The 22,763-nt window shown below is 56.5% G+C and overlaps 1 protein-coding gene across 1 annotated transcript in view; it reads left to right on the top strand.

Moving 5' to 3' along the window:
* LZTS1 (leucine zipper tumor suppressor 1) overlaps positions 1 to 20,366 on the top strand; it is a 50,924-nt gene extending 30,558 nt beyond the window's left edge. Inside the window, exons 2-4 of the mRNA XM_081091073.1 lie at positions 12,070 to 12,545; positions 13,554 to 14,354; positions 16,779 to 20,366. Coding sequence (XP_080947199.1) covers positions 12,201 to 12,545; positions 13,554 to 14,354; positions 16,779 to 17,450 — 1,818 coding nt within the window. The 5' untranslated portion in view covers positions 12,070 to 12,200 and the 3' untranslated portion in view covers positions 17,451 to 20,366. The remainder of the gene's footprint in view (positions 1 to 12,069; positions 12,546 to 13,553; positions 14,355 to 16,778) is intronic.
* The last annotated feature ends 2,397 nt before the right edge of the window (positions 20,367 to 22,763 follow it).

Here is a 22,763-nt window from a genome sequence, read left to right on the forward strand (position 1 = left end):
CCAGCTCCCAGGCTCAACCCTGCCCAGCCCCCCTCTCCCCCAATCCTTATCCAGAGCAGCAAATGGCAGGAGAGGTCAAGGACAGTAATACAAACACTGGAACTCCAGATAAGGAAAGCCGAGTCAGGCAGGGGCTGGGGTGGGGGACAGAGGGTCAGGGGGAGAGTCATCTTGAAAGGGGAGTCAGGTAATCCCTGGGCATGAGCCCTGTTTAGCCCCAGGGAGACCTCTGCTGCAGAGCTGCTGGGGGCCATCCCAGCACCCCCAGCCCCAGCAGGCAGATGCTACTGGACTACTCCCACACTCTGCAAGCCCACTGCCCTCCAGCAGGCTGAGAGGCACGTCTGGCCGGCCCTACTCTCCACAAGGAGATGAAGATGGGGTTGGGGGTGGGGTGGTCATCCTTCCCTAAAGACCTCCTTTAACTTCAAGACATGAGGATCTAGTTTTAGCATCTTTCCACACTGTTTTATAATTTCACAAGCACTTTGGTGTAAATTTATCCAATGTATTATTCTTACTGTGGTCAAGCATTTTCATATATATATATATGCCTAAGTGACCGTCTGACCATTTGACTGTCTGACCAGTAGCTATGACATGCAATGACCACCAGGGGGCAGACGCTCAATGCAGGAGCTGCCGAGCAACAGCAACTTTGCAGAGTGCCCTCTCGCACTCCGGGACCCCTCAGGGGATGTCGGACTGCTGGTTTCGGCCTGATCCTCGCATGCCAGGCTGAGGGACCCCACCCGCTGGAGGGACCCCGCTCACTCCACAGATGCCTTTCAAGCCCCAGCGCTGTCCTGGGTGTGGCCGGCTGGGAGGGACCTCAAGAGGTTGGCTCCCAGGTATGTCTAGCACATCTCGCCCAGTCCCACCCCACCAGCCACCTTCTAATTAATTTCCTTTCAATGTTCATGAATCCGTGCACTGGGCCTCTAATATCCTTTTATATAATAAAGAGGTAATATGCAAATTGACTGCACACTCTCATACAAGATGGCCACGCCCATGTCATCACAAGATGGCTGCCATAAGATGGCCGGCAAGGGAGGGCAGTTAGGAGTGACCAGGCTGGCAGGGAAAGGCAGTTGGGGGTGACCAGGCAGGCAGGGGAGGGCAGTTAGGGGCATTCGGGCTGGCAGGGGAACAGTTAGGCATCGATCAGGCTGGCAGGGGAGTGGTTAGGGGGTGATCAGGCTGGCAGGCAGGAGCAGTTAGGGGCAATCAGGCAGGCAGCCAGGCGAGTGGTTGGGAGCCAGCAGTCCTGGATTGTGAGAGGGATGTCCTACTGCTGGTTTAGGAATCGGGCCTAAACCGGCAGATGGACATACCTCAAGGGGTCCCAGATTGGAGAGGGTGCAGGCTGGGCTGAGGGACACCCCCCCCTGCATCAATTTCATGCACCAGGCCTCTAGTATATATAATTTAATCATATGAATGCCACCTCGGTGAGGTAGGTATCATACAGCTGTGCTTATCTGACACATGTGGAAGTAGAGATGCAGGAAGGTTAAACCTTATGCCAGGTGACAAAACAGATCCTCCAATCTGTGAGCCTTTGTCAAGGACCTAATGCCATCATGCAGGTGGCATATACGTCATATAGGGACCTGCTGAATGGTGCCTGATGGCTCCCTCTTATGGACTCATAGCTCTGCAGGCACAGGCTCTGCCCTCAGTCACAGTGGGCAGGGCCAGATACTGAACCTGCTTGCTGCGTGTCTCAGAGCTGGAGGAGGCAGAACCGGAAGTAGAGCTGAGCTTCCCTGACCTCCATCAAGCATTATTCCGTTATAGAACTATCCTCAAACAGCAGCAGGTCTGAGCACTTTGGAGCAATCAGCACCATGTGGACAGAAGCAGGAGGGAAGGATATAAGGACAATGCCAGGAATAGGGTGACCTAGGTGGCATCTTCCGCCAGGGTGTCCGGTGGGGGCAGAGGGGCCAGTGTCTTAGCTGGGCTGCTATAGCAAAATACTACAAATGGGGGCTTAAACAACACACATTGACTTCTCACAGTTCCGGAGGCTGGAAGTCCAGAGTCAAGGCAATGGCAGATTCTCTCTCTGGTGTGACCTCTCTTCCTGTCTTGTAGAAAATACCTTCTTGCAGTGTCCTCACATGGTGGGAGGGGAGACAGAGGGAGAGAGAGATTGAGAGCAAAGGAGCTCTCTAGTCTCTTACGGACACTAATCCTACCACGAGGGCCCCACCCGCATGCTCATCTCACCCGAATCACCTCCCAGGCTGATCACCTGACACCATCTATTGGGGGTTAGGGCTTCAATGCATGAATTTTAGGGGCACACAGACATTCAGTCCATAATAGCCAGACAGTAGAGTGACAACTTTTACCTCACTTCTGTATAAAGAAAACGTTAAATACCACTCATGTGCTATAATCCTTAGTTCAGCTAGTGCTGCTTTTTTACTTACCTGTCTTGTCTCTCCACTATCACCTTGGAAACAGAGACTGCCTCATATATTTTTTTGTCTTGGCCGAAACCTTTGAACAGGACTGGGATGTGAAGGACAAGAGGGACAGGGTAAATCTCCTTCTCCCCAAGGTGACCATTGACTCAAAGTCAGTCTAAGAGCTGCAAGTTTGGGTTGAAGCCAGATTTGGATTCTAGTTCTGTAGACCCCACCTAATCCCACATCTCCCTGGGCCTCACCTGCCCTTCCGCAAACTCAGCCAGTGACCCCTGAGAGCTGATTTTATTAAAACATGCACTGAGAGCCCTGGCTGGTTTGGCTCAACGGATAGAGCATCGGCCTGCGGACTGAAGGGTCCCAGGTTCAATTCTGGCAAAAGGGCACATGCCCGGGTTGAGGGCTCGATCCCCAGTGAGGGGCGTGCAGGAGGCAGCCGATCAGTGATTCTGTCATCATTGATGTTTCTGTCTCTCTCTCCCTCTCCCTTTCTCTCTGAAATCGATAAATACTTTAAAACATGCGCTGAGAACGTATTGTGTCCTTAGCACTGTGCTCAGCACTGTGTGGGGCACAGAGAAGCTTCTCTCATTGCTGCCTTCAGGGAGGTTTAACGATAATGAAGAGAGAACCCTTCATCCCTAATGCAAAGCGGTCCCCAGGCCTTGTCACCGAGTGCCCAGTGGTCTGAGCGCCATAGTGTCTGCGTCTGTGGAGGGACTTCCTCTGGTCTTCAAGGCTGCCCGGGGTGGGGAGACCTAAGCTTCTTCCTTTGAAAGGAAGCTGAGGGTTCACTGAGAGTTCCGGTTCTTTGTGACAGGCTTGCCTGTCTTCTCGAGGCACCCTAGGTGATATTTGGCACGTGGTCTACCCTGAAGGACAGTGGGAATGAGTAATAGTGAGTGTGTGTTATCCAGGCTCCACAGATAGAACTGAACTGATAAAGCAAAGGCGTGGCTTCCCAGGCTAAGATAGGAATTGTCCTGGACTGTGATGCCCCCAGAGTGAGGGAGACAGCTGCAGGCATAGCTCTAGGCCCAGCCCAGCAACCGTCAGCCATTGCTGGAGACAGGTCAGCTCCCCCATTCCCCACGGCTGGGCCCAAGCAGAGCCTGCCCGCAGCTGCTTCCGCTGCCTTCCCAGGCACCAACCCCCAGGGGGATCATCTCATTGAAGCCGTGCCAAGGGCTGAGAGCTCACAGGATAGAATCCCATCTGTATCAGGCAGCCTTACGCGCATGCGCGTGCACACACACACTCCCTTGCACATTTGGCCCACACACACAGGGAGCTGCTCACCCCTGGTCTGGAAAATGGAAGTCCTGCCCTGTTGGTAAAATGGGAAGCATGCTGGTCTCAAGTCCAGAACTTTCGATGTGACTGGGTAAGTCCCTTCCCTGCTCCTGGCCTCTGTGGGTCGTGAAGGAGTTGGGGTACAGGATCTCTAAGGTCCTGCACAGCTTCAGCGTTATGGAATTTTGATCCGTATCCAGGCTGCCTCAGAGCAGGAGGTCCTTTGTCACCTGCAGCAGGACAGTGTCTCTGGCCAAGACTCCTTCCCTCCCACCTCCGCTCTGCCCATGGCACCCTCTTCTTGATAACAATGACATGCCTCCCCCACCCTGGAGTAACATGGGGAAGTGGGATTTGGGGCTCTGGTCCCACTCTTGTTGCCCTCTGATATATTGGCCAATATGGGTCTCAGATACCACCTCGTCTTGAGAGTTTCAATGGAAAGGGAGGGGCTTTAAACACTAGGTGTCTTCCAAGACTCAAAGAAAGTAAATCTTACAAAAAGTCCACACATGTGGGGAAGTAATCATATATAAGAGGGTTTTAGCAACAACATGGAAGCACCTGAGTAGGGAATGGTCGACAAAATGTGGTAGGACGATTACACAGCAGATGAAGGAGCAGCATCAGTGGGGCCCAAGATGCAAAAGGTTAAATAAGACACTCGAGGTTGCAGAATGACACAACATGCTACCGTTTATAAAAGGAGGAAGACAAAGCAATACAGAATATTCTTGTATGTTAAAAATATGTGTAATATAAAAAATGTACCCAGGAAATTCATGATAGGGCCCCCCACCCCCACCCCAGGGAGAGAGTAATGGGGAGAGGGAAGGAATAGGGAATGGGGATTACAACTTAAATGTTTTATTGCTGAAACAAATATGACAACATTTTAATAGCTGTCAATTCTGCATGAGCGACCCAGGTTATTTTTGTAGCATTTTGGTATTTTAATAATCAATTAAAATTAAATGGAAGAAGAAAGCTCAAATAGCGACATGTCGGGACCCAGGCGAGCATTGGTGAGGTGTCCACCCAGAGTCTTGCTCATCATGGTCCTGGTGGCTGCCCCCACCTGCCTGGCCCCTCTGTTCATTTTATGACCCTCTTTGAAGTAGGTCTGAAGCCTGTCCCAGTCCTGGGAAGGGGGGCTGTGAGGCCTTGGAGTCTGAGTTTGGGAGGGGCAGGCTGCACTGAGGTGGTAAGTTTCTTTAGTTTCACTTCCTCTCCTTGTTCCCACCTCCCCAATCCATGAAGGAAAGCCGGGAGTCATTAGTTAAGACAAGAATCTAAGACCAAGTTATTTGTCCCTCCTCAGAGCCCCAAGCTCACATTTGATCCCCCAGAGCAGGATATGTTAATCTGTTTAACGTGGGTCAATCAAGGGGCATTCCGGGCCAAGGAACCCTGAGAAGTCATACGCAGATCTCAGAGGGGAGACACTGGTGAGGAGGGGGTCAGTAGCTCCCACTCACTCTCCAGAGGCCTCAGGAGAACTGAGCTGAAGCCAGCCGCTCGTGCTGTGGTTGGAAGCAGCCCAGAGCCGGCGAAGCTCCGCAATAAAGGGAGGGTGACACCTGGCCCCTTGTCTGTGTCTCCCTGGTACCGGAGCATCATGGGGAAGCCACAGTCCTCCGACCCCTGAGGCCGGCCAGGTTGATCTGGGAGTGCAAGGCGCTCCTGCAATAAGCCATCTATTGTGTAATTGAGTATCTCCGCGAGCTGGCCTGGAGAGTAATGAAAAACAACACTAACAATAACCAGCACTGGTGATTTTTCCAAATACGAGCTAAGCTCTAACTTCCTTTCATGTTCAGACTGTGAACCCTGAATTTAAAAAAGAAAAAGACACCTGCTAAGAAAAGCTCCTGGTGGCTAAATGAGCTCAAAGTTAAACACACACACACACACACACACACACACACACACACACAGAACAGCCTACCAGCCATTTCTGCACAGGGGCCTCTCAAACAAGCTGCACTTGGGGAGAAGCCTCTGCCCACCTTTCGGCTGCAGAACCCCCGGCCTGTCCTGTGTGTCTGCCCTGCGAGCCAGCCCTTACAGAGGAGTTCCTGCTACTTCAACCAATGGGATTGAGGCTTTCCGAATCCAATCAGAGCAGTTCTGTTCTGACCAATCGGGCCAGGGGTGGGAATGTCTGTCTATATAAGCCAGTCCTCATTGGCTAGGAGAATGCGCTTTCCGAGATTGAAGACTGGGTTTCCCTGCTGGAACTGAAGCGCTGGAGAAGGTCTCGTGGTGCACCTGTGAGTAGAGCGGAGCTTCCTAGCGGGCGAGGGCCTGGCCCCAGGGCCATACTGTATAGTACCCGCCATGCGGTATCCCCCTGAAGGTGCTTGCAGTAATTAAGTTTGCCTCACCCCAAATTGGGGTTCCTGTTGGGGCTGAATCGGTGCCAGTGACCACCCATTGTCAGTACGGCTGTCCTGTGGCAAAGCAGGCGTGGTGGCCTCCACTTTACAAGTGAGGAAACGGGCGTGGAGCGCTCGAGGCACTTGCTCTAAGTCACACTCCGTCAATGGCAGGGCTGAGGTTGTAAAATTTTTCTTTCTGTTCCTCTAAAACCAGACTTCTCATCCTCAGTGCTATTGACAGTTTGGGTCAGATAATTCTTTGTCGTAGGGGCTGTTTTTGTCACATGTACTGGATAGGGGCTGTCTGTGTCCATGTACTAGGTCCCAGTCATAGCAGTCATGACTGTCTCCAAACCTGCCAAGTCACCCCACTTGAGAACCACTGCTCTCTACCTCAGGCCTTCGCACTGCTGTTCTCCCCGAGGGACCTTTCTATCAAAAGTGTCACCAGGCTGCCTGTTCCTGAATGCCGTCTCAGAGGTCTTCGCTGGGCACTGCCAGGGAGGCAGTAAATGCGCGGGCACACCTGTCCCTCCCTCTCTCTTTGGCTTTTGTTTTTTAGTCTATGTGCTCACTGTTCTCCTTTCCTCCCTCCCCCCTGCACTTTGCATACTTGGTCCTTGTCAGATGCTGAATAAATATTTATCAAATAAATGATTAAATGAACCCCACACTTAGCCCCATCATCTAGGCTCAGCCTGCAGGCGACATTGCACAGCAGTTACTGGGACACACCCCGCTGGTGGGCCTGGGAGTGGGCAGCATAGCTCGGCCTGGGTGCTGGAGGAAGCTACACAACGGAGCTGGCACAGCCTCCACGAGCTCTGTGAGTCCCTGTGGGTGTGTGCTGGGTGGTGGCACCTCTTTGGCAGGAGAGCAGAGATGCCTTGCAGTGTGGCTGTGGGTGTCTCGTTGACCCTCCCACCAGGACTGTTCCCTGGGAGGGTGTGGGGAGGAGAATAGATGAGGAGGGCAAAGGAGGGAGAGAAAACAGAGCAGGAAGGGAAATATGGGGGGCTGAGGAGTGAGGTAACCGGAGGCTGAGCATCCTGATCTGGTGGTGACCTCTCCAGGCCCCGGGGAGAGGGGAGGGCAGATATGGAGCCTCACCCTCCGCGGGCCAGAGGTTTGGATTGGTGTGGGTAAGCCAGAGCTGCTCTTCCCTGTGGTTTGGGTTGGGAGGGTGTGTAGCGTTATTTCTCACCTGAGTCTCAACAGGCCCCTCTTCATCTTTATGCCTCTATCTTCATGTTTCAGGAAGGGAAGGAGGGTGCAGAATGGAGTCAGGAAAGGCAACTATGGTGGGAGTAGAACAGCGTGGGCAAACTACGGCCCGCAGGCGGGATCCGGCCCGTTTGAAATGAATAAAACTAAAAAAAAAAAAAAAGACTGTACCCTTTTATGTAATGATGTTTACTTTGAATTTATATTAGTTCACACAAACACTCCATCCATGCTTTTGTTCCGGCCCTCTGGTCCAGTTTAAGAACCCATTGTGGCCCTTGAGTCAAAAACTTTGCCCACCCCTGGAGTAGAAGCATCCCAAAGCTGAGGGTGCCCCAGGATCCAGATCATTGTCTGTCCTTGTGTAGCAGCCTCAGTCTTTTGCCCCCCCGGGGGGGGGGGGTAGGGAGGGTAAGGAGCGGCTGGCACTGAGTCTGGGGGAAGTTTCCTGAGTTCTCCACGGTCAGATTCTGAGTATAACATGGGGCGAGAGTGGGTCCTTTTCCACTAGCTGTTCTCTCTTCCCTTAAGACCTGAAGTCTAATTCTTGCTGGATTCCTTCTTTGAAGTCAGTAGGAGGTCATGCAGAACAAAGTTACTCCAACATGCTCAGTGTGATTTCCACGGTTCCTTCCTTTTCCCTCCCCAGTCCTTCCCTCTTCCTTCTCTCCTGCTTGATCGCCAAGATCTGTGTGCTCATTTCCACCCTGAGTATGTGCTCCTGGCCAGTGGGGTCTGTTTCCCAGGAATGAAAATGTGCTCCTTCCCCCTGAGCACAGAGACACAGTCCTGCGGGGCTGGGCGGGTCGGAAAACTGGGGCTGGACCACAGCCAAGCTTTCTCTGAAGTTCTCTCCAAGTTAAAAACAGAACGAGTCCAGGCATTTAAAGGTAATTAGTTTAGCTCCAAGTGGATCTGGGGATAATCTCAAACTTCAAAGCTCCTCTGTGTGTCATGACCTGGGGAGTGGAGGGAGGGCAGGGATCAGGGGCTAAGGATGCACTCGGAGGCCGGAGGCCAGAGGCCACCATCCTTCACCCCCTCCTCTCATTTGCTCCCCGCATCATTGGACTTTTCCTCTCCATCCCCTAGGACCTAGGGCAGTGCTTGTGCTTCACAAGGCATCCAGGCTGCTGCTCAGGGAGCAAAGGGGCTCACCTGTGCTCAAAACCTTGTTGTCATCCACCCAAAAGGGAAATGAAGTCATGGCCAGAAGTGACGACCTTGAGTTGTCCTCCAGGCTTTCTCTCCCCTACCCTGGAAACTCACTTTGCTGTCCAGGACTGACCCTAACATCCCTGAGCCTCACCTAAAAGCCTCAGCAGTGTCTGCAGCACGGATTCACGGAACTTGGGTCGAGGTTCCCCCAGGGTCACTGGTCACCAAATAACAAGGGGCCATGTCGACCTCTCTGAGTCTGTGCTTCATGTTCCTCATCTTTGTTTTAGGAGCTAGCGATGCAAAGTCTTCGCTCTCATGGAGCTTATATCCTGTTGGATACATTCACAACACACACATTTAAAAAGAAGATTATTACAGGTTAAAGCTAGTGTTAGGAAAGAATGAACAGGTTGGAGTAATAGGGAGTAATGGGGGAGATGGAATTTTCCAGGGCAACCAGAGAAAACTACTTTTCGGAAGTGCTATCTGGGTTGAGAACTAATGGATGAGAGGATGTTCTGTGTAAAGAGCTAAGGGAGGAAACTTGTCAGCAAAGGCAACAGCAGGGGTGAAAGGCCCTTGGTGGGAAAAGGCTAGATGTGTTCAACCAACAGAAAAGAGTCGAGGGCTGTACCTGTAGTTATGAGCAGGGGAAGAATGGGGTGAGATGTGATTGGAGCAAAACCGAGGCCTGCGAGGGGCCTGCGGGGTTTGGTGAGGAGTCTGCTTTATTCTGAGAACAATGGGAAGCCTGGCAGGGTTTCACCAGGGTGTGTGATGGCTGTGCCGCTTCAGACTGGGGAAGACAAATTTGGAGTCTGTCTGAAGGTGCAGGTGAGAGGAGCTGGCGATGGAGCAGGAGAACACAAATAGATCCATGGAGCCTGTCACTAGTTATAATCTAACTGGTCTACGCTTCTCGAGGGCAACACTCCCGTCTTGTCCTCGCATAGATCACACATCTGCAGCGCGCCTACCATGGGCGAGCGTTGCCCTTGACTGCTGTTGGTTTGCTTCATCCTCATGCTGGTCCTCTGAAGGAGTGATTATTTTTTTTTATAAGCAACGAAACCTCAGAGGAGTTGATTTTCAAATCCAGATCTGCCGTATCTCCACAACACTGCCCATAAAGATGCTCAAAAATGTGCAACTGGATGGACAAGAGTAAGTCACCAGTTGCCCAAGGGGTATACTGTGCAGAGTGCAGGAGAGTCTTTTGGCCTAAACTAGCTTCCCTACATATGGAAAACAGAAGAATATTTGCCTCGAAGGACCTGAAGGTCTTAGCTAAGCAAGAGATGGGTGACCTGGGGGATGAGAAGTATATTTAGTCATTGTCACCTGTTAAGCGAACAGAGGAACTCCATACGCGTAGGTAGCACTGTCAGGGATTGGGATGCAAGAAAGTTGCATGTGGAAAAGCGAGAACTCCTTCTGGAAAAAGGGATGCATTGAAGATAACAGGGTTGATGAATGCTGGAGGGAACAATGGTAATAATATAATAATTGATACCAATGAAAATGCCCACTATTTATTGAATGCCTTGTACATACCCATTGGCTTATGGTGGTATCTCACACATCCCTTATAATGAACCTCTGGAGTAGGTATGGCTATGGTTCCATGATTCTAAGAGACCATCAACTTGTTTTGCTGTGTTGTTTTTACTAATGGAACATAGAACACATTTACTCATGCATAACCACTTGATTCTTCAGGATAGCAATGCACAGTTGAATCCAAGCCTCCATGTGCAGAGTTGAGGAGTCTTCTGGCTCCTCCCACTGTGCACACGCAACTCTCCATAACCTGCCTGGACATCTTTTGCCCCTTCAGGGTTAACAGTATCATTTAGAGCAGGATAAAGAGGGCGGGGTCCTTCTGATTTCCTATTTTACTAAGCGTGTAGCTTTGTCTTTCTTCATTGGATCATCATGTGTTGTTATTGACGTCCCAATGTATTCATTTCTCTCTCCAATGAGGGGCAAGGTCATCATTATTGTTTTCAGCATTTATTATAAGATGCCTTCCTATTACTTTAAAAAAAAATGTGTCTTAGCCTTAGTATATGAAACCGAATAGCAGGCAGGGCTCATAACTGGGAATCCAACCCTCCTATCACTACTTCTCAACATTCAAGGGAGTAATTTTCCCCTCCTCATTCTCTCTGGAACCCTCTCCAATCAGGCCTTTCTTCCCACCACTCCACCAAAACTGCTCTTGCTGGGGCCACCGATGACCTCCCCATGGCCAAATCCGCTGGCCAGTCCTCAGCCATCATCTTACTTCGGCGGTACTGGCTCCATCCTCTTTCCGGGACGACTTCTTTCCGTGGCTCCCTTAGGCCTCCTGCATCAGCTGGGAGCTTCTCAGCTTCTCTTCCGCACACTCCTCACCTCCTACCACCCGAGCGGATCCTCGGACTTCTCTCTCTTCCTGCCCTCGCTTCCTCCGTGGCCTCTTCTGCTCTCATAGCTGGCTTCTCTCCGCAACAACGTTCACCCAGAAATCTGCAGCCGACACAGCTCCCGCCCGTCCTGCTGCCCACTCTCCAGCACTCCCCTCCCTCTTCCCGGCGCTTCTACTCCCACTTCATCCTAAACTGGCTCCTTTTGTGGTCTTTGCATCTCAATAAACATACTAACTCTACTTACTTGACTAGACTCCTTCCTCTCTTTCTCTTGCTCCCTGCATATGAACCTGTAGCAAATCCTATCAGCTAAAACTTAAAATTAAATCTAACGTGTAATCCAAAGCTACCGCCTGGCCCAGCCATGGTATCACTCGCCTGGCATAATCGGCCCACCAGGTCCATCCAGGCCCTCCACAGCCTCAGTCAGATCATGGTGTCGCTGCTGAAAGCCACCAGAGTAACACAGAGTGACAGCCAAAGCTCTGGGACCCCAGGCTCTGTGTGGCCCGGGCCTGCTAGCCCCTGGCTTCTCCTCCCCTCCCTGCTGCTAACTGGCTTCCCGCCAACTGGCCTCCTTGCTGGTCTCACGTGTGCCAGGCACGCCGCACCGCAGGGACACAGGACTGCACGCGGGCTGCTTCCAAGCTGCTGCTCTCTCCCCCACATTCCCATGCCGCTTGCTCCCCCATTTTTGGGGGGTCTTTTTAAATGATACCCCCAACAGAGAGGCCGCCCCGGTGTTCCCTGTATAAACAGCCCCCCAAATTCTGTCCCACGCGCTCTGCTTTATCCCATAGCACCTCTGTCACTTGAGATGGTGCACGCTGTCCGTGGCCCATCCATACTACCCTGAACACAAGCCCCCAGGCACAGGCGCAGTAAGTGTCTTAGTCTCCGCCCTGTTCCCCCCCCCCCCCCCCCCGTCCCCCTCTCCCCCAGCTCAGAACAGCGCCCTGGGAAGCAGACCCTCAAGGGAACGCTGCTGAATCTGGGGACAAGGAAGAAAAGAGAGCCTAGGGACAGGGCTGGGCTTCTGTTCAGACGCATGCATGTCTGCATGTGTCCACTGCCAGGGCCAGCAGTGAGGACTCCTCTTCCGGTCCCACCAGGACCGCACGGCCAGCCCTGCTGACTCGTGCCCTGTGTCTCTTCCAGATCCGCGCTCTCCCAGGCTCTGGAGGCCTTTGCTATGACCGCAGTCCTTTCCCGGAGCCAGGACTGCCCCTCGCTGCCACAGCCACTCCAGGTGCCCGCGCTGCCCCGCCGGCCCCCCGCCCCGCGTCACCATGGGCAGCGTCAGTAGCCTCATCTCCGGCCACGGCTTCCACAGCAAGCACTGCCGCGCTTCGCAGTACAAGCTGCGCAAGTCCTCCCACCTCAAGAAGCTCAACCGCTACTCGGACGGGCTGCTCAGATTCGGCTTCTCCCAGGACTCGGGGCATGGCAAGTCCAGCTCCAAAATGGGCAAGAGTGAAGACTTCTTCTACATTAAAGTCAGCCAGAAGGCCCGGGGCGCCCACCACCCCGATTACACTGCACTGTCCAGTGGGGACCTGGGGGGCCAGGCTGGGGTGGACTTCGGCCCGTCGACCCCACCCAAGCTCATGCCCTTCTCCAATCAGCTAGAAATGGTAAGTGGGGGTCCCTGGTCAGGGCGGGTGGATTGGAATGGCAGGGAGAGCAACACAGGTGGAGAACACAGGGCAGGGAGGGGTGGCGGTGACCTAAACATTTAGATGTCCGAAATGCTCAGCCGCGCTGCAGAGGCCGAAGGTTGGTCCATCTTAGGGGAGCCATTCAGCAAAGAGCAGGGGAAATGAAAGGCTTGCTGAGCTCCCGGATGTAACTGATGGCCAAGGCAAGACCACCAGCAGCATTTCCAAGTGCATGGGAAGGAGAGGGAGCTCTGGTATCGCCCGGAAGAGCAGATGGAGAGTCTGCTTGGAGAGCTGGCAGCTTCTTTTGTTAGCAGATCCTCATGTGCTGCTTGGTGGTGCGGCAGCTCGTCTCAAGCCGGGCCAGGAGCCGGCTGGCTGGCTGGATGAGGGCTGTGAGTTTCTTGCCATCATCTTTAGCAGAAATGAGGGCAAAAGAGTCCTACATACTCCAGAAAGCCAGTCCTCATTCCAGATTAAGCTCTCATGGGGCCCACCGGTGGATGCCAAAAACCATGTTCCTACTTCAGCCCCTGCGCTTCGCGGGCTTTGCTACCCTAGGAAGTGGCCCCGTGTGTCTGCATAGAGCCTTAAGCTTTTCAGATGAAAGGGATTCTAGACTGCAAATGCTCTACCAGTGAAAATGACAAGGAAAGGGTTATGTCAGGTGCTCCTCCCAACCCTTTGAGGAGGCCACGCCAGTGTCTGCTGGAAGGGCGGTAGAGGTGAGCAGGGACTTCTACACCCAGCCCCACGCCCCTGCCGGCACCACACAGGACAGCCGGAGCTGTTCATCTCGGGAGGCTGAGAGGAGCTGGTGGCAGGTGGCAGTTCATGGCACAGAGCGGCTTCTCCTTGAGAAATTCAACACATTCGGCAGCTTCAGAGCACCAGGCGAGCCCGCCTAGGGCTGTGACAAAGAAGGGTGCCGCATGGCTGGGTGGACAGGGAGACCCAAGGTCATGTGGTTCTTTGTCTCCCCAGGCCTCAGAGAAGGGTGCAGTGCGGCCCACAGCCTTCAAGCCGGTGCTGCCGCGATCAGGAGCCGTCCTGCACGCCTCCCCCGAGAGCACCGGCCACCAGCTGCACCCCGCCCCTTCGGACAAGCCCAAGGAGCAGGAGCTGAGGCCTGGCCAGTGCTCTGGGGCTCTGTCTGACTCCGGCCGCAACTCCATGTCCAGCCTGCCCACACACAGCACCAGCAGCAGCTACCAGCTGGACCCGCTGGTCACAGCCGTGGGGCCCACCAGCCGTTTTGGGGGCTCAGCCCACAACATCACCCAGGGCATCCTCCTCCAGGACAGCAACATGATGAGCCTGAAGGCGCTGTCCTTCTCCGACGGCGGCAGCAAGCTGGCCCACCCGAGCAAGGCGGACAGGGGCTCCTCCTGCGTGCGCTCGCCCATCTCCACGGACGAGTGTGCCATCCAGGAGCTCGAGCAGAAGCTGCTGGAGAGGGAGGGCGAGCTACAGAAGCTGCGGCGCAGCTTTGACGAGAAGGAGCTGGCCTCCAGCCAGGCCTACGAGGAGCGGCCGTGGCGCTACCCCGAGGAGCTGGAGGGCCCCGAGCCCAAGAGCAGCAGCCGGCTGAAGGCCTCGCAGAAGGGCCAGCGCACACAGCAGGTGCTGCACCTGCAGGTGCTGCAGCTCCAGCAGGAGAAGCGGCAGCTCCGGCAGGAGCTTGAGAGCCTCATGAAGGAGCAGGACCTGCTGGAGAGCAAGCTGCGGTCCTACGAGCAGGAGAAGACCAGCTTCGGCCCCGCGCTGGAGGAGACCCAGTGGGAGGTAAGAGCCCCTGTCCGCCTTGCTCGCCCTGTTTGGTGCCCGGCCCCTCCCCTCCTCCAGGTCCTGGCCAGTGGTGTGTGGACACAGACTGCCCGGCACGCCGCGCTAAAGGGCCAGCTTCATGACCCAAACGAGGGACTCCCGGATTAGGGCTGCAGTCAGTCTGCGCTTCTCACTCTCTCCCTGTCTCAGGGCCTCGTGGCCCCCAGGATTGAATTTATTGACCAAGTCACTGACCAAGAGGCTGCAGCCATAAGAAGCAAGGCCCAGCGGGTATCTGAGGGCCGGCTCACTTCCTCTGCTCACAGGAGGCTCAGTGGAAGCACGGCCATACCTGAGTTCATGCCGGTCTGAGAGCCACGAGAGAGCCTAGGATGTGTGACTTTTGAGGGGAGGGTCCCCACCCACTGGTGAGAGTGCCGCCATGTGTGGCAGGTCTCAGGGACAGGATGGACCGCTCCCCCCAGAAGTGGGGGTTCTGTCCAGTGTCTGAGATGGAAACGGGACAGGAAGACAAGGGCTCACGCACGCACATGCACGCACTCAAGACACCCTGGCAGTGAGGCCTCCGCATCTGGCTGCTGGAGAACCAGCTCACCCCCCATCCTGCGGCCTGAGGGCAGCTTCTCTCCCCGGGAGGCTCCTGGCGGTGCGCTGGGACAGGCGGGAGTGTGTGCATAGCAGCTCTGTGGCTCACCCAGGCAAACACTGTGTGGAAAGGGACCGCAGGGCCACTGGGTCTGGTTGGACCAGCACCGCTACCCTAGCAGCACCAACATCTGTTTGCACTAGAGCTCTCTGCACTGATCCGGGCAGCCAGAATGAGGTGTTACCAGTAGTAGAGGGAAAGATCCCTTCTGTGGGAGAGATGGATGGGAGACTGGGCAGGGGAGGAGGGTGTCACTTCCTGTTTGCAGGTTTTCTGGGGCGGAAAGAAGGTGAGCCGTGAGAGCAGTGCCTTCCTCCATGTCCGTGTGGGCACAGCAGACCCTCCCGCAGTTATTGTTTCTCAGCCAGCCCTGGGGACACCCGGGGGCGTCTCTGGCATTGGGCATCCCTCCTGGTCCGTCCAGCCTGGAGCTGAGCTGGACATGGCTGTGGCCCTCGCTCCCAGGTTGTCCAGTCAGGCTAGATAGTAAAACAGTCAGTTAAATAAATTAAAGTAAACATTTATAATAACATGGGTATATCCAAACAGTTATAATAGGAATGTGTAGAGTGTTTATTAAGTGTCAGGCCCTCGGTTCTCTCATCTACTCCTTACCCTATGGAGGAGGTACTGTTCCTCATCCTCACTTTTCAGTTATGGAGACTGAGGCACAGAGGGGTGATGATCAAGAGCAGCTGGTTAAATGGCTTGCCCACGGCCACCGCATAATAAGTATCAGAGCCAGGACTTGATCCTGACAGCTTGGCCCCAGAGTCCAAGTATTTCATCCCTATGCCATATAGCCATGACGCTAATGGTCACTCAGGTCCTCAGGGTCAAGTCAGGATCCGAAGCCAGGCCTCAACCCTCACTCCTGCCGCTCCCTCCATAAGCAGATTGAGGCTTGGCCCTGGAAAGGCTTTCTTGGTCCCAGTCGATGCTTCCGGGGTAGTTCATGACAACAAGGGGGTTTCTGAGGAAAAGTGAGAAATGTCAAGGTGGCTGCCAGTCTTGCTCCCAGAATCCCTCCTGTGAGAGGCCCGGGCCCCAGGCTCATTCCACCAGCCTTCCCGGGGCAGCGGGACGCACTCCGTGACACACACCCAGGTGTGCCTCGGCCTTCTTCTGAGCCACTCACGGCCCTGAATGGCCCAGACCGAGAAGCGCACCGGTCTGCTTCCGTGCCTTGGGTGGTGGTCGTGGATCTTGGCCGAATTTGTTGGGGAACAGGAATAGAAATGGGGGAGGCATGGGGCAGGCAGAACACAGTCGCCCATCGTTTGGTAGATCGGAAGATCGGAACCGGGCCTGTCTCGGAGCCAGGCGCGGTGCTCATCAGGGGGTGAGTGCATGAACGTGTCCTGTAGGGAGGACAGGGGAGCTGGGTGTGTGCAGGGGTGAGGTCAGAGAGTATGTGCATAAACATGGTGATGGAGATGGGGCAGACATGGAAGTCGATACCGCTGATGTTAAACGTGGCTGGTGGAGATGCCAGCAACGGGCAGGTTAAACCTCTGGTCATTGAATAGGCTTGGGTATAGATTGGGATTTTGACTCTGAGTTGGGGGTGAGGGAGGAATGTGGACAGAGCAAGCCAGGCTGCAGAATGAAATGAGCTTCGAGGAGGGGCTTGGCCTTCATGGTCACTCAGACCAGCACGCCCGGGAGCTGTCAGGACAGCTTCCCTCTGTGAGGCAGCGAGCTGTGGCCCGCCCCGGGCGACGGCCTCTCACCTCTCACTCTCCTCTCTCCCACCCCGACCGGACCCCCGGCAGGTGTGCCAGAAGTCGGGCGAGATCTCCCTCCTGAAGCAGCAGCTGAAGGAGTCCCAGATGGAGGTCAACGCCAAGGCCAGCGAGATCCTCAGTCTGAAGGCGCAGCTGAAGGACACGCGGGGCAAGCTGGAGGGCACGGAGCTGAAGACGCGGGATCTGGAGGGCGCGCTGCGCACCAAGGGCCTGGAGCTGGAGGTCTGCGAGAACGAGCTGCAGCGCAAGAAGAACGAGTCCGAGCTCCTGCGGGAGAAGGTGAACCTGCTGGAGCAGGAGCTGCAGGACCTGCGGGCGCAGGCCGCCCTGCAGCGGGACTGCACGCCCCGGGGGCCGGTGCTGGGGGCCGGGCCGGGGCCCGCCTTCTCCGAGGACATCCCGGCCCTGCAGCGGGAGCTGGAGCGGCTGCGGGCTGAGCTCAAGGAGGAGCGGCAAGGCCACGACCAGATGTCCTCGGGCTTCCAGCACGAGCGGCTGGTTTGGAAGGAGGAGAAAGAGAAGGTGATCCAGTACCAGAAGCAGCTACAGCAGAGCTACCTGACCATGTACCAGCGGAACCAGCGCCTGGAGAAGGCCCTGCAGCAGCTGGCCCACAGAGACGGGGCCGGGGAGGCTCTGGAGATTGACCTTGAAGGGGCCGACATCCCCTACGAGGACATCATAGCCACCGAGATCTGAGGGGCCTCCTGGGAGGGGAGAGCCGGGACCCGCATCGGGAGGCAGGGTGCAGGGCTGTCCAGGAGGGCTCCCTCCCCTCCTCCCTGCTCAATAGCTGAGCCTCTGAGAGAAGCCTGCCTGGGCACAGACCTGGGATCCTTGGGGAGGGAAGCAGAGGGGAGAGAAGGGACTGCCCCTGGCCTTCCTCCCCTTTCCCGTGGCGCAGTGCTCACCACTCTGGCGCCCACCAGACCTCTAGCCTTCCCAAGAGATGGGCCAGGCGTCTCCATCATTTGGTCAAGGTCTCCCTACACCTTGGCCTGTATTCAAATACTTAGATACCCTTCCCCAGGGATGGTGGTGGCTGCCACGAAGGTCAGCGACCCCGTCTCTTCCCACCGTCTTTCTCCCCGGACACACTGGGATGCCTTGGGAATAGAACGAAGCCATTTGTGACCAGAATCCTTGTAATCTGACCCAGTCATCACCTGAGCTCTTCCTCTGGCTGAGGAGGCGCAGGGGTTGGGGCGGGATGCCTGGAAGCTGGCTTGGCCATATCAGCACAGTCCCGGTGCTGGCAAGCCACAGAAAGGAGGGGAGAGCTGGGTAGCCCTGGTCAGCGAGGACCCCAGCGGGCAGAGGGAGAAGCTCAGTAGTCTGACCCAACCCTGCTGGGCCTGCTGACACGGTGAGCCGCCTCTGGGCAGCCGGTGGCCTTTGATCTCAGTGACCACTTTTCTTAAAGCCATAGATACCTGGGTAGGTGCTGGGAAGGGAAGGTTGCAGGCTCGGGGACACGGGTGGGCGTGTCATTCCAGCTGTGCCAAGGAGAGCCTGGGATAGTTCCTGGTGGGGTCTGGAGGCACGGCTTCCCCACCTGGCTAAGTTGGCCAGCGGCTACTTTGAACTTGTTTTCTTCCCAAGAACCCAGCCTTTGCTGGATCCAGAATAACCTGTATCCACTAAGATGGTCAGGACGACCTGGGCAGTGGCACGCCTGCTCCCTTCACGGTTCCAGAGCCAAGTTCAGAGAAGAGTCCTTCCTGGTCAGGGGGGGTCCCCAGAGTGCCGGGACCCGAGCCCCAGGCAGGGAGACACACCCTTGTGACCGTCCCAGGGCCACGCGGGCCTCCCTCCACCCCGAGCCCCAGAGCCGGACTATCAGGAAGCCAGAGGCTGCAGCTGCTGGGAGCTGGGCCGGCGCCGGGGGAGGCGGGGTCTCCGTTCTCAGGATGTGCAGCGCTGGGGAGCACAGAAAAGGTAGAGTTTCTCAGTTGCTTGTTTCAGAATTTTTTTTTCTTCTTTTTCTTTCTTTCTTGTCTTTTTAGAAGCCAGCCAGATCTAGCAGGCAGCCAGGCTGTTCCAGGTTCTATTTTTGACTCTAGCCGCAGCTGCTGTTCCTAGGACAGCCAGCCCTTGCTGGGTGCCCGCGCCTCATGCCTGCCTGTCGGGGGAGGGGGGCTCCCCGGGGCACTTGGCTGTTCCACACCGGTCCCCCTCTGTCTCCCGACCTCTGACCTTCGGCTACAGACTCCTGGTGGGAATGAAGCTGCTCCTCTTCCTGCCCCGGTCCCTCCAGGACCCACCACATTCCTTCCCCGAGTCCGGTTACGCTGTGCCTGTCCTGCTGCCTTCACACGACGGAGGAGCGTTTCTGGAATTGGAAGCCATGGCTCTTAGTCATAAGCCAGATTTAAACCTGGAATCCACAGGCCAAGAGCCCCCTCCCTGCCTGCAGGGCCCTACCGGCCACTGGGCCTTGTGCAGAACCCCAGTCAAAGGTGTCCCATGCCCTGTGTTGTGCCATCATCCCTCCATTTCCACCAGCCGGGCCTTGGGCTCTTCCTCCCAGTGAGACTGCCCCACAGGCCAGAGAAAGGGGCTACTGGCCCCTCCCCAGGCCGGAGACACCCCGACACCCCGACACCCCTCCCAAAGAGCAGTCCCTCACCTGAGAAGAGGTGGGTGCTAACCAGGGTATGACCGTGCCCTGCACCCCACAGCCCTGCCCTCAGCCAACCCTTGGATCCCTCCCTGGGCTGCCACCAGCCCCAGGCCCCAGGATGGCCCACAGTGGCACCAGGGTGCATCAGTGACTTGTAACATAGCAACCTCACCACCGCGTGGCTTTTGTCCCCTCCCAGTGGAAACTGTGCTTCCTCCTCCTGGACCGTGCCCGCCAGACCCAGCCTCTCCAGACGGGGCTCTGGGCAGCAGAGGCTGGCAGGGCTGGGGAGGTCGGACAACTGGGCCTCAGAGCAGGCAGCCTGGCCCAGGGCCCTTCCCTCTGAGCACTCCTGCTGGCTGGCTTGCTCGCGCCCCCAAGATCGCCTGGCCTGAAAACGCTCCAGGTGTCTGCAGAGAGCACAGCAGCCACACCACCTCTGCGAGAAGGAGGGGGCTCTGCCTCGGGGACTTGGGACGACCAGACTCGGGCGGGCGCCCACTGCAGGGCACACTCCGCCCATGTGGACACTGAGCTCTGTGGGGACTGGGGGCCCTCTCTCCCTGAGGCAGCTGCTGAGCCTCTGCCCCTGCCCCGGCCTGGTCCCAACCTAGCCAGGCTGCCCGGAGGTGAGGCAGGCTGGGCTGATGGAGCAGCAGCTTCAGGAGGGGCGTTCCCTGCGCCCCGAGTTCTGCTGAGCTGGAGCCATCTCCCCCCACCCACCCCCGAGCAGGTGGTGCTCCCCGCCCTCCCGTGTGGAGCGTCTGCTGTGTCTGCAGGCAGAGCTGGCACCCCCAGCCGGGCGGCCTTGGGACGGGCTGGCGTCCGGAAGAGTATGTACAGTCCTTTTTCTCTCGGTTGCTTCTTGTTTTGTTTGCTTTGCTTTCGACAGCTTCGTTTTATTTTATTTTTGATGCCCCTCTTGGCCGTGTAAACTATGTCTGATGGTTTCATGTTTTTATTTATGAATAAAGAGTGCCATTTCTCATGTCTTCCATGGCCGCTTTTGTCTACTCAAGCCACCCTCCTTCCCATGCTGTGGCCCAGCAGCCTTGGGGCCCCTCCATTTGAAACAAGAAAGGTGCCGCCCTTCCCACTGGGGACGGTGGGAGGCCTTGATGAGGTGGGTGTTGGCTGGTGGGAACGCTGGACTTCCAGCTGGGCCCTGCACCAACTTACCTATGAGTGGGCCCTGGGCTGACCCCGAGGAGGGAAAAGGAGACCAAGGGGTATGGTCCTCTGCAAAGGCGGAGGGGCCCCTCCAAAAGAGAGCCCCCCCCCCAGCCCCACCTAAGGCCTCCCCTGCCTCTCGGCCCGGATGCTCACCTCACCAGCCAGCCCTTTGGTCTGTTGCACATGGCCACTTCAGCAGGAGTCTAGAGTGGCCACTGTTGCCACTGCCCAGGGCCTCCCAGCTGGGAAGGTGCAGGCACCCCAGGGGCCACCTGGCCAGCCTCCCGCGGTCAGCCTGCCTCATTTACCTGGACAAGTGCCACCTACTTCCCTGGGCTCGGGTCCTAGGCTCACGGGGGTCTACTCAGGTGGCAGGTGCCGTGGAAAGGGAATTAGGCACACGAGGCAGCCTGTGGAACAGGCGACAGTAGACAGAAGACCGTGCCTCTGCAGGGGACTGATCAGAATGTCCAGGGAAGGTGGCAGGCAGCAGGGGTTGGGGGCAAGGGTGAGACATGGGAGGAGGGAAAGATAAGAAACTCATCCCAGGACAGGCATTCACACCATCCAGGGTCCCTCCCGCCCACACAGGCGCCAGGAGCACGTTGGCGAGGGAGGGAGGCCGGGCTGCCATGAGCCTCCAGCCCCAGGAAGGTCGGTGACCAAGCTGGAACTAGATCCCGCATCGGTCAGATTCCAAGGCGAAGGGGTCATGTCGGGCCCGGGGTGACGCTGTCCGGTCTTCCTCCTCGGTGTGGCCCACGGCTGCTAGGCTGTTGCACGGGTGACACCCCCTGGCCTGTCTCCCACTGTTCCCACCCGTGTAGCCCCCTCCCCTGGAGTTCAGCCACTCCCTGGGACTCACTTTCACCTTCCACTTTTATACTCTTGGGGGCCCTGAGCTGCCTTGTAGGAAGCCCCCCAAGTCTACTAGCGAGACCCCAGGGGGCAGGAGGTCCTGTTGTCCCAGCTGGGCCCCAGCTAAGTGCAGCCGAGCCAGTGACCAGGACGCAGCCAATCCTGAGGAACAGACCTGCTCCTGCTTCTGCCCTTCCAGAGCCTGGCCTCAGCGCCCAGCACACACCAAATGGGCCTCAATTCGGGGGGATTGATTATGTGGCTTAGCGGGAAATAACCAAAACACCTCTGGCGGCCAGGCCCCTGACAGGCCACCCGGCAAGCCCCTCTCCATCCGCAGGGCGAGGACGAAGAGGGCTCAGAAAGGGACAGGCCGGGGAGTGACTGTTCCAGCCGCAGGAGTTGGCAGCAACGTGGGGAGCAACAACGGCTTTCCCCACCCCCACTTCCCCTGGAGCCCCGTCCGGGACACAGGCCTTCTGTGAGCCTCCAAACCTGCTTATTATTTTAGGGGTGGGGGGGACAAAAGGCAAATATGAGACGGGGAGAGAGAGAGAGAGAGAGAGAGAGAGAGAGAGAGAGAGAGACTCTGGAGAGCGGTTCTCAACCTATGGGTCGCGACCCCTTTGGGGGTTGAACGACCCTTTCACAGGGGTCGCCTAAGACCATCAGAAAACACATATATAATTACATATTGTTTACAGTAGCAACATTACAGTTATGAAGTAGCAACGAAAATAATGTTATGGTTGGGGGTCACCACGACATGAGGAACTGCATTGCAGGGCCGCTGGCGGCGTTGGGAAGGCTGAGAACCACTGCCCTGGAGAAGCAGAGGGAGCCTCGCAGGGCCGCCCAGCGCGGGCCCGGGACAGAGCGCACCGGCCACTGCTTGTGAGGCGGGAGGCAGTGGCCACGGTCCTCACGCAGCCTCCGCAGCAGGGAGGAAAGCCATGCTGCTCCCAGATCTCCCCGCAGCCCGTGCGTCACAGGCGAAGCATCAGACATCCCCGTCGTCCATCCCCTCGGGTGCTGCCTGCGTTCACTCAACAAATATTTACCGGGGCCGACTGGGTGCCAAGCTCGGATCCAGATACTAGAGATACAGGTGAACGAAAGCAGCTGCGGCCCTTTCCCCTCACAGGCCTCACACGGTGCGAGTGACAAATAAAGCGGGTGCACCTCCATCCCCAGGAGCCGTGAGCGCTGTGAGGGAGACACACGGGCACCATGGTCTGTGCACAGGCGGTGCTGGGCCTGGAAGGCAGAGGGAGGGGGGTGGCTACGGGGAAAGGGGAGCTGGAGAACCAAAATGTCCTGTCCTCTCCCCATGCCCCCCTCACCCCCCCCCCGCCCCA

Source organism: Myotis nattereri (assembly GCF_964212035.1).
Source record: "Myotis nattereri genome assembly, chromosome: 5".
Classification (NCBI taxonomy): domain Eukaryota; kingdom Metazoa; phylum Chordata; class Mammalia; order Chiroptera; family Vespertilionidae; genus Myotis; species Myotis nattereri.